The 15139-nt window shown below is 37.0% G+C and overlaps 1 protein-coding gene across 6 annotated transcripts in view; it reads left to right on the forward strand.

Annotated features, from left to right (window-relative positions):
* The window catches only part of NTNG1 (netrin G1), a 144081-nt gene that overhangs the window by 103552 nt on the left and 25390 nt on the right, over nt 1-15139 (forward strand). For 2 of the 6 annotated variants that reach the window (XM_083867091.1, XM_083867094.1), the window contains exon 5: nt 3248-3313. The exons of 2 other annotated variants lie outside the window; for them this stretch is intronic. In XM_083867091.1, the coding sequence (XP_083723217.1) occupies nt 3248-3313 (66 nt within the window). Of the gene's footprint in view, nt 1-3247; nt 3314-5218; nt 5279-10308; nt 10477-15139 lie in introns of all 6 variants that reach the window. 2 more of the 6 variants (XM_083867093.1, XM_083867090.1) reach the window with 2 other exon arrangements.

The following is a 15139-nucleotide window of genomic DNA, read 5'->3' on the forward strand; positions in this document are numbered from 1 at the left end:
AATGCAAATTTAAAATGTCATATCTGATTTTCTGTTCAGTCACACAGCTTGCATACCTCCACTCTTAAAGATGCCTACAGTAGCTTCACTTTTTCAATAATAACACTCAAACATACATTTAGAAACTCTCTTTCACATTTCTTAGTCTTGTTTGCCCAGAATAACTGTCATGGAATATTTTACAGTAGATTGAAATAGCACATCTTATAGAATACCTACACCAAGACTCATTTGTTATTCTGGTAAATAATGACTCTAATTACAAAATGGAGTTTCCAGACATGGAACTGTTCTGGAAAAGATTGGTTTATCTAGTCAACTTCTCTATAAATAAAGCCCTTAGTGGTAATCACCAAGGACTAGAAATATTTTCACAGGTTGCTGTGAAAGAATAACTAGCTGCTAAATGAATCTTCCCAGTGTCTGTTCAAGGGATGACTCATCTGCTCCAATGTACATGTGGGAATGACAGCCAGCATTCTTGGACTTGGACATCTCACCTATCTTTTCAGATAAAGCAGTTAAAGTCATCACCATTAAAAAAAATATATATATATAAAGAAAGACCTTTATCAAGAAACCTCTAATCTTGATGGAAATACAGGCCATGAATAAAGGATATGAGAAAGAGATATCCTCTTTACCAAAGAATGAAAAAAGCCCATAACAGAAGCATTAAGTTTCAGGAGCATTAACCATATTACCAAGCAGCAGCTGGTCTCAGCTGGGTGTGACCCTCAACAACCTCATCTAACTTTAAAGTTGACCCTGCCATGAGCAAACTGTGGAAATAAATGACCTCCAGAATTCCCTTCTAATATGGTTATAATTATCAGTAATAACCAGTAATAATCACTAGTAATAATACTTAAATGGTAATCTCCAGGCACTGTAAATATGCTTTTTATTATTTTGGGTGCTCATTAAAAAACTCAGTTCAGTGTTATCTAATTTAAAGGGTCAGGGAATTTTTAATTATTTTGCAGTAAGTCACAACCTCCATTTTAAGTAAGTTTGCTAAAACAAGCACAGATCTACAGCATTTATAGGATTTCTAAAAAATACATAATTTTTTTTTCTGTCTTACAAGGAATTATTTTACTTGGAGATCATATTACTTAGAGAAATCATAATCGGGATAAAGTATATATTAAATATTACTGATTATAACAGTTCAATTATGTAAAGAATCTGATTTACTATACAGGATCTACTGTTTATGAAATGACAAATTCCAGAGGGTTAGTCCTAAAAGTTGTTTTCAAACTTGTTTGACACTATTAATTTTACCTCTGATAATGCCTAGGCCTTTTCAGTTGAAGACCACTATACATGTGAATTTTTATAGCAGGTGTGCCACACAGTACTCAATGACACAAATAGGATATTGGAAGCTCCAGTCTGAAATGTGACCAGTTTTCTGCAACAACTCCAATGCCACACAATGGCTAAAAGAAAAAAAAGGCTCAGGGGACAGCAGGACAACATAGTCCATAATGATTGCTTTTCCTTTTTTAACTCCTGATTTTTATGTTATGCCTAATGTCCAGTCACTTTAAAGTGTTTAGGTCGAGTCTAAGTGTACCAAAATTTTAACAGGGAATTAACTGTGCGGGTAATTGGTCAGTGAGTGTCTGAGGAGGAGGAAGCTGGACTCAGGTGCATGGTAGCAGTCTATCAGTGGAGGGGGTGAAGGTTACCACAGCACCTCACTAGGTATAGCTTGGAGATACTTTTTTGTCATCCACTCTGACTGGGGCATTTGCACTTCCTATGTGTGGGAATTGGTGGATCTGACCCATATAGACAGGTTAATGTTAGTCTATATATAGACTGCTTGAGAATTTTCTAAACTGACTCAGTTTTTATTTCTCCTGTTTTCTTGATTGGTAAGGAAAAAACAGAAAATGCAGGAATCTGATGTAATAATGTAATTAAATTACAACTTTACCCATTCAGTTGCAGAAGACTGCCTAACAGCAAATGGCACAGTGCAGGTCCCCATCCTTTCCTTTAATTGTTCTCTGTGAGGGAGGACTTCAGTGAAAGACACTACCCAGACAATTTCTTTTCACCCTTGACAAATGGGTCAGAAAATAATTTGGGATGTCCTCCTTCTATATCAGATGTTTGAAGCCCCAGTCCTTTTGTCATAGCTTCCCTACAGGTTTTCCACTAAGACGGATGTAACAGTGAAACTCACCATCTAGATGAAGATATACAGGCCCAACCCCTTGATGCCAGCCAGGTTATGACAACTGCAGTCTACTCATTAGGCACCTGAATTCCTCATACACAGAAGGAATAGCTCTCTCCCCACAGTGAAGGCAGATGTGACCCTTAAGAAGAATTCTTTAAGAAGAATTCTTTGAGACAAGACACAACCACTGCAGTACTCAGAGAAGATGATAAAAACATGGTCCAAATATAATGTTCAAAGCTAGGCAGATGGAAATGAAGAAATAAGTTTTCTTTCCTTCCCCACAACCCCATCCCCTTCATTTTGCAGCTCAAAGACCCAATACCATTCTTCTAAGAGTTGTCACTCCTCACTTCCCCAGCCCTATAATGCATTAATCAAAGGAGATGAAGCTCTAAAGAGACACAGCTAATTCTATTGCTCGCACAAAATGCTTCATGCAAGTAACACATTTTGTAGAACTTAGAAGAAATTTAGATATTTAACGTTATGACAAAAAAAAAATCAAGCTGTGAAATGTATCAGCAGAGGTGATAGGAAATAGATGAAACGCACAAAAAGTGTGAGAGCCAAAGAAAAGGCCCACTCTACTGGTAAATATATTTCTTCTGATAACAGATATGTAATTCACTCAAAAGGCCCTGAAACAGGATGTTACAGTAAGATATGTGTCTTTGGTAAGAAATCCATATTTGTCTGATACTGTCATTTTATCTCTGCAGAGCAGATTTAACACAATATGTTCCTGTTTTGTTCCTGGTGTTAGAACCATATATATTGGTCTAGGATATCTTCTCGTCATGAAAAATTATATTTTAAGCCATAGAAGAGAAATTGTTATGCACAGTATTTTATGTCCATTTGGTGTTTTGGGAATCATCAATTGCTCGTTTTCTTGTTCACTGTGTAGTCATGTTCTGTTCTAGTGCAACTTAGACTAGTCCAGTAATAGCTGTGTGTAATCTCTGTCTTTGTCCATATGCTTGCCTGTTTAGAACAATATCACAGATGTAAATAACAAAACCTGATTTTTCCTGATGCATGCAGATCCTCCAAAGTTTGATAGGATATGGCCGAATATTTCTTCCCTTGAGGTTTCTAAACCAAACCAAGGTAGGATGCTGTAAAATTCCTAGTGGTCTAAAGGTACTGAAATTGCTCTCAACAAGTCCCACATGGTGGCAAAAGTAATAACGATGACAATCCAACTCATTTTGCTCTGGTGCTAAGTAATTCTATCCTCTGAGAAAATAACTATAAAGCAAACCTCACTTGGAAAGGGAGTCTTCCAACACAAACTGCACATTACTGCAAATATGGAAATAGTAGACATCCAGACTAAAATTTGTGATACACAGAAAGCCCAAGGTAATTTTAGACTTGTTTACATAGCACAATCTATATTTTGAGTAAGTCTTGAGATTTTTAAGTGAACAAAGGTTGTCATTGTCTACATCAAACACATTTTTAACGTCTTGTTTCCACTTTGTTTACCCAAGTGAGCTGAGAAGCATTCTCTGCTTTCATGCCATCCACAGTACAAGCAAGTTCTCTGCAGGAAAGACACCTGGTTTTCTACAATTCCAGTGCTACACAAAAAATTGCTCACATACTGTGGCGTGATTAGCACTGAAAGAAACAAAATTGCTTTTTAAAATGACCAATAAAACTAAGATTCTTTGTTAGTTGAAGAAGTATTCAGCTGTTCTTCACATTTCAAAGTGATTGCTCATTATAAAAATAATGTCCTTTTGTTTTTATTTACTGCCCTTTCCTCCCCCAAAAGTCCCTGCAGAAATCTGGCCTGTGGCTTGCTTTCATGTTCAAAGGGTGTCCTTTCTGTACCATAACACACAGAGGTGGAGAAGAAAATTAATGAAAAGGTAATCTAAAAAATGGCCACTAAACCAAACAAGATGTATTGGGAATCTGCTGGGAATTACACTGGAAGGGCTGTAATTAAATCTATGGATCACAATTACCAAATCAAACTTATGCATGTGCATGTGAAATCTACCATGTTATATGTGCAAGTTTCTATGTGCCCAACAAAACAGAAAATACTAATTCATCTGTGCTCTCTGTAAGGATTAGAAATGTACTTTAGTTTGGATAATTCACATATATTTAAAACTAACAACTATCCCTGATAAAGTGTTATGTAGTATTCAATTTCATTTAGCTCCCATTGTATTTTCCAAGTTTTTGCATGTCTTTTTTAAACAAACAAACCCAGCCAGATTGATCTCTTTTCCTCTGCTCTCTGTAAGGATTAGCCCACATTATTCAGAAGAATTTTAAATCAAAACATTCTCAATTAAATTATACTTAGCATTTCTAATGGATTTCATTGCTTAATTATACTGTGTGTGATCTAAGACCTAACTTCATTGCAAAGTACGTCTTGAACAGCATAGAATTATTCAGTGTTTCTTCCCCCAAAATAAGAGTTTAAATAAATTTAGTTTTGCTGTTTTGGTAGGGAGCACAAAACACAAAAACTTCAAAGCATTTCCATTCAGCTTTTGTATGTTTGCAGCATATTGTTACAGTGTTTAACATATAGTGTAGATCAAATATTTCAGTTAAGGATAGTGTATGAAAAGGATGATTACAGAAATCTGCCTATATCTAATTATTTTATTGTGGGGTTTAGGTTTATACTATTTAGCTAGAATAAATATGCATTCAAATTCAATAAAACCCTTTTCAGACCACTGTGGTTACCACATAGTCATTTGTCATGGATTGAGAGAAACCACCAAATAACCCCTAACACAAAACTGCCGAGTGTGTAGATGTGAATTACATTCCCCACCTTGATATTGGATGCTACAGCTGAAATTATTCAATAATTGATAGTGTATAACTCATTTTCTGGAACTTTACCCTTTCCTTACAAAAATATAACCATTGTTAAACTTAAAAGTTAGAGAATAAAGATGTTTATTTTAATATTTTGATTTGTTCCTATATGATACTTTTTCTAATTTGCTGTTCATTTTATTACCTGTCCAGTTGCTCCCAAATTAGCTATGTCAACTGTTTCTTCTGTTCAAGTTGCAAACCACAAGAGAGGTAGGAATTCTAGGATTCATACAGTGATCCCATAGTGCTCTGTGTTGTGAAAACATTGCACTGTATGAATCTGGAATATCTGTGTAGTGTACCCATTAGTTTACTGGTGAGGCATCTTCATTGAATATAGCAGAAGCATTAAGTCACATAAACATAAGCCATACAAAGAAAAATAAATATGCTTCTTAGACAGTTGTTGGTGGCAAATAAAGTGACATGGCATTTATTTTTAAAGGAGTAAATGTATGAATATGACTACTGAGATCCTTGCCTAGAAAGCAGATGTTTACTAGAGTCTTGTTTTCCTCAGTGATATGCATAAATTGTAAAAGAGGAAACATAAGCAGATTAGTTGAGGGCAAACAATCCATAAAACATCAATTGTCCATGTCCTCAAGAAGTATCTGTAAATGCCATGGAATGTAATGCATTGTTGTGTCTTTTAATGCATTGTAAGTGTGCCTTATGTCTTCATTTTATTGTAAGTGTGCAAATTCAGAGTGCAGGCATTACATTTTGAACTGATGTTCCAGTGTTCTATCAAAATAATGGAATTATATGGACATAATAAAAGATGCCAATATTCTTTTTGACTTAGAGGCAACCTGTTTCATTTGCATATCTGTCACTCACAGTCTGAACCTTGAGATCTTTTCATTGTTTTTCCTCATCAATTTATCTGTAAAGAGTATGTATGAAGATGTTTTGTCTTTCTGCGGCTATTGTGAATATCTCATTATTCATGAAATACATATTAACAAGGAAAAAGGTTATTAAGAAATATTTGAACTTAGTTTGACCCATTTGATGAGATCATGGTAATGAGCCATACTATTTGTTATGAAGCAGGTAATTTCCAAGGTTACAATGAAATCTCCTTTGTTTGCCTTAGTGTATGGAGGAGGAACATGGAGTGACTGAAAAATGAAAAAGAAAAAATAACTTAATGATTTGTGAATGCTCTTTTCTTGAAATATGCTTTGTGCTTTTAATTAAAAAGTGACACTGATAGCTATCTCATGCAACCTGTCTCAGTTTAGAAATGATGCTACGCTTCCATGTGTGTTAATCATTGTTTCATGTGATGACATTTCATGTTTTAATGGTCCTAGCTGAAGCTTCAGCTGAACCTTGTCCTCACAGTTATAGTATGTTATCTTAAAGATGTAAGTGCATAGCATTAGATCGGGGGGAAAATGTTCAACTTACAGAAACAAAACAATTAGATTGTCAACATCATGAGCCTGCTTCAGTGGGTGATTTTACCATGCTTTCTGCAACAGAGTCAAGAGTGTTTCAATAAAATCATTACATTGGAAAGTAGTCAGAGAGACTCAGAGAGTCAATGCTTCTGTGAGTTTGCAAGGGATTTGATAGTCCCTGAATCAGCCAAAAACAATGATCACATCTAACATGGCAATCCCTTTTTCCTCCATGTCAAACCTATCCAGCTGTCATTACCTCTTCACTGAGATTGTAGTTTCTGAACCATTCACTCCTTACTGTTTCTCAACTTCTCTGTGTCTTTTCTGACATGTGGTACTCTGAACTGAAAGCAGCAATTTCTAACACTGTAAGAAGCTCGTGTCATTTCCCAATGGTTGGTAAACCATGTGCAGCCCAATATTGATACTTTTCCCCCATCTCCTTCAGTGTTTGCATGACTTTGCCAGAGCGTGACAGTGCTTTAGGCTGCTAGCCAGAGCTGTGTGCCTAAAGACCCTAAGCTGTGCTTCTGACAGGTTAACAAGCAGAATACTTTCTGGTTAAGATGAACCACATTACAGGCTGGAAGGGCCATACAGTACTGACAGCTTCCCAGCTGGCATGGTGCTGAATGCAATTCTGTGTGCTATCTTTGAGTGATTTAGGGTAGCACCTCATGTAGCCAGTAGAGCCAGTCATTCCATTTCTATCATAGGAGGACTTTTTACATAGCTTATTTTTGTAAGCACAGAGGGATGTGAAAATAATTCACTGACCAGGCCAACAGCAAAAACTTAATGCACTAACGACAGGGTGGGGAGGCAGGGGGGAAGCAAATATTATCAAAAAATTGATTTAATTGTCACTTGCCTTTTTTTCCTTTTTTTTTTTCCTTTTGGCATCGCTAATGTTTGATCAGATGTTGAACTGTTTTCAAGTTAACCGTCGTTTTTGCTATGCCACGTAGCATTTACTTGTCTGATCAAGACTCCTAGAGCATTCTTGTATTAGAGCATTAGTTAACTTTGAGACAAAGACTTTGCTTCACACAGCACAGTTGTTACAGAAGAGCAATATCCATAGAAATGCAACCAAGTTTAAGAAATGGTCTAATTGTTTACCTTTGGTATTGATGACCCACATCTGAACTTGGGCAGTCCTTCTGCATCCATTTTGAAGAGTATGTGTACATCCAAATGCTTCATAATTATTAGTTTTTTCTTCACTCTAAATCTTAAGTTGGAGCAGGCCTTGTGTTACAGAGTGAATTGTTTAATGTGCAGCTTTGTTTCTTGTGCTGTTGTTATGGGTAATTATGTGTAGTAGTAATATTATTGAAGGTCGTATTGCAGTTTCAGAGTGGAAGTAATGCAGTCATTAATTCATGAATTCAGGAATTCATTCAAATTTCTTTCTGCTGCCTTAAATACAAAAGATAAGGTAGCATAGTCAGCCTTTCTTTGTAGTATATAGGCAAATTATTTCCTCTAAATTCACTTGGAGTATGAAAATGTTTAGCAACAAGTCTGACCAACATACTAATACAGGATTATCTCACCAAAACAAATTCTCTGTTGCTAGCTGAAGACAGGTCCTTTGTCAGACAGAAAGACTGACAGCATTGCCTCTGAACCCAAGACTCAGAAAGATCAGATTGCTTATCACTAGTCAGTCTTTCTTACTTTAAAAATCAAACATATAAACATAATCACACCAATTTTTCATTACTCCTGTTTGCTAGTGCTAGTTTCTACTTTTAGATCTCATCTGTTCCACACAGGCAGTTTTCACTTCAGCAAGATGGATATACTTGGGGTGAAATGCTGCAGGATGGCTGGCTGAGATGCTGAATCAGGCTGACCAGCTGCAAAAGACAACAAACATTAACATTTTTCCCTCCCTACTCAATTGTGTCAAGTGGTAACATACTGAGACTGATACACCAAATGTTTTCCTGTACTCCAGCAGCTACTGGCATCAAAATTATCAGATTAGCACAAACCACAAAACACTGGTTTAGCAGAATAACATTGAAGAGAACAAGAAATATATGTTAATTAAATGCATATATGTAAAATGGATTAATGTTTTCTGGCAGCAGAAAGGCAGCTCTCAAGATTGAAACATATGTTGTGCTAAGTGTCTAAGAAAAATTTAATCTATTTAGGGTGCAATCTATTTACAGTCCAGTACATCAGACAAAAGCCAAAGAAATATCCATGTGTTAGGAGTGCAGAGCATACTCAGAAACATATACTGGGACTGTTGTTTCTTTACAAAAATACAGACAGGCTCAAATACTGGATGTGATGCCCTACTCCACCAACCAGGTGCTCCAGCATAATAAGGAGGAAAGGCAGCACAGGGGACTTGGCCTATGTCATATATGGAGACATTTTACACCCTCTGCTACAGCTTTATCTAATTACAACATAACTTCAAGACCCCAAAGCCCTTCCAAGTCACTGCATCCAGTGCTCCATTATTGCAGGAAACACTGTAATTTATTCTACCAGTTAATAAACTGCATGCATCTGTAAAGCATAAGTCTGTTTTGCCACAAATGGAAAGTGTTCAAGAACCTCACAGCCCTAATGCCTAGACACCATCTTCTAATTTCCAGCTGAAATTTCTCAGTAGCCAGTTAACACCCATTTGTTCTTCTGCCAGTACTGTCCATTAGGATGGCAGTAGGCTTAGCTCCTTGATGCATTTATAGGCCAGTGATACCTTCCATCATCAGTTTCCTAAACTAAACAAGCCAAAATTTCCTAGTCTTCACTTTTTAAACAGACTCAACTTCTCTGATCATCCTAGTAACCTTTCCTGCATTCAGTCCGGGCTCATCCCAAGAGTTGAGTGATCAGCTTACTCAAGTGTTCAACACAAAGCAGAGCTCTGTCTTCTATAATTTTATTGATGCATTTCTGATTTCTTCTTTGTTCTGCATAAAGCCAAGCATTGGTTATGATTAAAGACTAAAAGGCACTAGCATTCTATATTTAATGAAGGGATTTTTTAAAGTGGCTGTCATGCCAACTTCATTTCAGATGGCTGCAGTAAGCATGCTTTCTAGTCAGTACCCATTTCAGAATCTTCATAATCTTTCTGGCCCAACTGTTTTTCATCTCAGAACACAAAAAACAGTTAATGCTTACCTCAAAAGTACAGTGGATGTAGTTCCCCAATAACTGTTTTCCTTCCTTTTCTTCATTGTTAATAGTTTTAGGAAGTGTTGGCCAAAATTGTCAAACTAGAGATTTGTTTGGCCATGAAATTAAACTCTCTGGTTCTCAAGGTGCCTGCTTGTTATAGCACCCCATGCTCAATAGCATTTTTGAATACTCGCCATTTCTGTCAGAAAAATAAAAGCTTTTATTTTACTTTACAGTTGTGGATTTAATAATAATTAAGTTTGACAATTTTGTCCACTGATTTAACATTGTTAATATTAGGAGGTTTTTCCCGGGTCTTGATTTATACTCATCTCAAATGTGAAAAGATACGTGCATTTCTCTGAGCGGAAACTGAGCCTCCAGTAACCCTGAAAGGTTTACAACTGCAAATGCTTCAGTTCCATCAGGTCTGCCAACAACAGCTAACCTCCGACCTCATGCCATGGTTGCCGGGTCACGCTAACCTGCCTGAAACCAGCTCCACTCTCATTGCAGATAAACATCTGCTGCTGTCCATGTTACATTGATTAACATGTATGTGCCATTCATCCATACTTCTGCTCATGGTTCATTTTTTACTAAGCATGTAATGTGCTATTACTCTGCTGCTGTATACACTTTGTATACATTTCTGTTCTTCCTTGAAAGACTGTGAATGCTTCGGGCACTCCAACCGGTGCAGTTACATCGAGCTGCTCAATACGGTCATTTGCGTGAGCTGTAAGCACAACACTAGAGGTCAGCACTGCGAGTTATGCAGGCTGGGCTACTTCAGAAATGCTTCTGCAGAGCTGGACGATGAAAATGTGTGCATAGGTCAGTCCCGGGATAACTGCGCCTTTTCTTCTGTGCCTTTTCAGCTCCGGGCAGCTGCTAGGGACCACTGCTGCTTACTTGCCACTCAAGCCAGAATGAGCTTTTTCAATGGATCAGAACATCTGTGTAGACTTCTCACCTCATTTCTATTGCCCTGGTAGCCTCAAGGAGGCATTTTGAATCCATAAATGATGACGAACCTCTCTGGCTATGGGTCCTGGGTAGACTTTCCCCAGAATACCCTGAGAAACTGGATGTGCTGTCCTTACACAGGAGGGAGCCGCACTGGGGTCGCATGTGAAAATTAAGGGGTTGAGTCTTAAATACATGTTCTCAAGCTGATTTTTGCAATTACTATACAGACACTTGAATACTTGCCTGAAGACCTACAAAAGTTGCCAGCTGCATCAAGAGGACATGCAGAGGGATCTCTATTAGCCCCTTTTATTCACTAAATTTCACAAAAACACACTGCAGCTAATTCTACTCCCAGACACAGGCTTGTAAATGCAGTGTTACCTCTCCTCTACTTAGAGGAGGAACTGAAATGATGCCCATGAGGTTAGGAACAGAATTTGTCAAATCAGTGTGACACGATGTCAATTTCAAAAAGGGATTCCTAGGTGAAAACTTTGCTTTAGAACAAGCATCTGCTATAAATATTCAAACTGCAGAATTAGAGAAAATGTCAGACCATAATAAGAAAAGCATATTAGGAAAAAAATTAAGATCTTTATCACCACAGAAGAATATGCATCGTTCTCATGTCACCACAGACAGTATAGAGCAAAGTTAGGACACTTTAGATGAAGCCTGAACATAGTAAACAAAGGAAGATTTGTACAATGGCCAGTAATTAACAGATAGGCACTAAAGACACTGTTCTAAAACCAAATAGAGGTGGAGAATTAAATTATATAATGTTTCTTATAGACATAAGCATCAGTAGGACCTGTTCTGGATTTTCATTGTGATTTTTTTTTTCTTTCCATCTTCCAGGAATCAAAGAGTAGTTAGCAGATACTGTAAAACCAAAACAGACTATGGGTGAATAAATTATATTTTAATATATTTATAATCCCTTGCTGAGATTCAAGCCAGAAACTATTTATGTTGCTATTATTTGTTTGAGTTTGTAACTTTGACAGATTTATATTTTTATCTTGTGATAAACACACAGATCCATCCATGCACTGCATTTCATGTGTCCTTCTTTTAACTTTACTTGGCAATGCATTCAGGAAATGCATGATCTCCTTTGCCAGTAATTAGTCAGAGCTAATAAGAACTTTAGTAGGCAAGTCATGATTTTGTATGACTGTGCTGAGGAGATTAACACAATCAAATGTTCTTGGAAAAAAACTACTGTCCCACATATTTGTTTGATGTAGATGACAGACATCATTGGTATGACATCAGGGCTGTATAATTTCAGCTGCCTAAATGGGCCTAATGAATATGACTAAATTGCTCCATTTGGAATTTTTCATCAGCTCATTCAGTATGTTGTTTTCCCATATACACTAGAATGCTAAGACAGCAGCTGCAGCTACATAAGACAAGGAAGTTAGTAAACAAAAAGCCAAGAAAAAGTAATTTTAAAATTAATTTATGAGTGATATATTTTAAATGCCTGGGTAAGACAATTGTGCACTTTGAAATTGCCAAGACACCGAGGAAATAAAATTTTAAAATCTTTTATTTAGGAAGTGTCTGGGAAAAAAAATAAGGCAATGTGAAACATTTGCTGACTTTCCACCTTAATGCAAGCAGAATTCTCTTGGGCTCCCATGAGAATTGTACCATGTGAAATAACTATAGGATCAAACCTTGGTTTGCTACACATTAGGTAATTAATTTTAAATAAATAACATTCTTGCTGGACTAAGACAGTTTTCAGGATCACAGTTACCATACAAAATGTATGTTTCCCAATGTATGTGTCCTAGCTGATTTGCCAACTAAAGAGGTCTTTCCTACTTTTGTGTAAAGTCAGTGAAATGAACAGACAACTGAGCACTTTTCAGAAAAGAGAGAAGTTTGTTTTTAAAGTGCTGTCTTGATCTGGGCTCCTAAGATTGAATTGGGCAAAACATGGAGTACTTTCACCTGTGAGAGAGTTGATGGATTCACCACCCTTCTAGGTCAAGCACAGTCTTGCTCTATTGGAAACGCTCATTTCTCTTTTCTCCGAGTTCAAAAGCAGTGTTCTCTGTTCTAGTTCACAGTTAACTACAAATGCAATGTTGGCATGAACATTTTAATAAGCATATTTCCAGTGATATGTGCAAGTCTTATTCCCGTATGAAAGTCATTTTTCCAGGCTAATTCTTTCCTCTTCAGCCATATATGTAGAAGGGTAACAAATGTTTGGATAAGCTAGTTTAATGGCAGCTAATAGGGCTTTGGCTCTGATTTATCAAAACTGCTTCACAGTTTTCAGAAATACATATGGTAAGTACATGGATAATAAATCTGTGAATCTTAGCTGATGCAAAATCAATGGAGAAAATGTAAAATGTTTCATTTTTAAGACTAAAGAATTCAAATACTGAGAATGTTTTTACCAGTGAGCCAAATGCAATGTACTGTACAATGGGCTTAAATCTAAATTCTTGATGCCCTTAATTTCTTTAGAAGCAAAATTGACTTTATTTCCTAAAATGAAATATCAAAAATTTGTGGATTTGTACATTAACAGCAATGGGCATATGGGCAACTGCAGTTTCAGAATAAAGCAAGGTATTCCGAAGTTAAAAATTATTCATTCAGTGTGAAAAAGAATTGAACAGCTTGAACAGCTTGAAGAGTTTTTTGCTTTTTGATAAAGCCCTAGTAACTTTCAGTGAATGCACACACTGAGAAGAAAGGTTAGCATGGAAGCCACCACGTAGACCCAGAGTAATAAAACATGGCCCTTGCCTCGCAGCATAAATACTGAACTGGTGATTGCTGCCCCACTTTTAAGAAAGCCACCCTTGCAGTCAGTTAGGCTTAAGCTTCAGTTAACACCAGAAGCCCTAATGACATGGGTTAAGTGAACCCTGGGGGTTGTCCTGTAACCACTGTCAGCCCAGACTGATAAGTAGCAAGCCTCAGCCCATTTCCCCACCTCCTTTTTTGTTTACTTCCACTGTGTTTTGTTTGAAGCATTGATAGAGTGAACCCCAGTGAACAGATTACAATTTCTGTTATCTTCCTGTTCCTTACAAATAGTTACCAGTTGAAGGTTAGCATGAACATTCTTTCTCTGTTCAGATCTGCAGGAGCTCTTTCCTCCACCCTGGAACTTGTGTGTCGTTTGCTCATTGGGATGATCTGGGAATGTTAGTTTAGTTTTATTTACTGCCCTGTTGTGGTAAGGGTATTGGAGATATTCACTGCCTCCCTATGGCACACTGAAATTGTGATGTTAGAGATTTTTAATGTCTTAAGTATTTGGTAGGCCTTGGGAAGTGTTCCACAGCCTGTAATATTGTGTTGGGCAATGACCCCAAATGTTCTGTGGGCCTCTGTAGGTTACATTACTGTGGTATCAACTGGGAAAGATGGAAGCTAGAATCAGTCTGTTGAGTGTTCTGATTGGATCTACTAATTTTGCAAAAGGGCCTGGCTTAAAGCTTTGTTTCTACTATTTATTTTCCCTTCAATAGCAAGATATGGGCCTGGAACTTCCTACATGCTTGTGTGATAGAGCTCAGTAGGAAAGGTTTCACTAGTTCAGGGTCTTGTTCTCTGGAAAATGTAACATTCAATATCACAGGCTGTACATTTCTTTCACAAATACTTGTTTAAATCACTGTAACTTCATTATGTCTAAAAAAGCTATTTTTACAAGAATTGGGCCCTGTTTTTAATGTAATTCCAAGCTTTTGTCTTTCAAGCTTTTCTATAAACACTCTTCAAGCAAATTTTACTTCGTGCACTCAGAATGTCTCTCAAGTCTATGCCTGTTTACATAAACATTTGGTACATCTGATTAACATCAGAATTCCCAGCTTTTCAAATGGCATTCACTTTGCTAAAATACTCAGCCTTGCACAGTATTTTTGGCATGTCAGTTTTCCACTTCATTAATGAATGTTGCCAGCTAATTGACTCCTTTATTATTGCGAAACCCTTTTGCCAAAGGTAACTATTCTTCTTCAGCATCCCAAATGTTCAAAGTGCCATCTGTAATTTACAGTTAATAAACAGTGAGACAACAGATGACAAATGTCTTTCTGGTAATTTTTTTCCTGTTAGTTTTTTCATTGGAGATATGTACATGTGTAACTTCCCAGTTCAACTCCATTTTTTCATTTATGGTATCACTGAGGTTTAATCTAATGCTAGGGAACAATTGCCAAATGTAGTCATCAAAGTAGCACTGATTCACAGACATATAAATCCAGACTCCCAGCAGGTTGCCCCAAATCAGGAAGCAGCAGAGATTAGATGCTTCCAAAAGGTGTCTGTGGTCTCAGTTAACAGTGAAGTTACTCTGGGTCTACATGGGTCTACATACAAATAAGATAATCCTTAATTTGAAAACAACAAAAAAAAAAATCTTTATAACCAAGGTGAAGAACAGGAGTGCCAAAAATGAGCTCTGCAAGCTCCTTGTCTTTGTTCAGCTGGCTGAAAGCTGAACACAGATACCGTAATCGCATTAAAGAAAAGG

The sequence above is a fragment of the Zosterops lateralis genome (assembly GCF_965231275.1).
Source record: "Zosterops lateralis genome assembly, chromosome: 9".
NCBI classification, from domain to species: Eukaryota; Metazoa; Chordata; class Aves; order Passeriformes; family Zosteropidae; genus Zosterops; species Zosterops lateralis.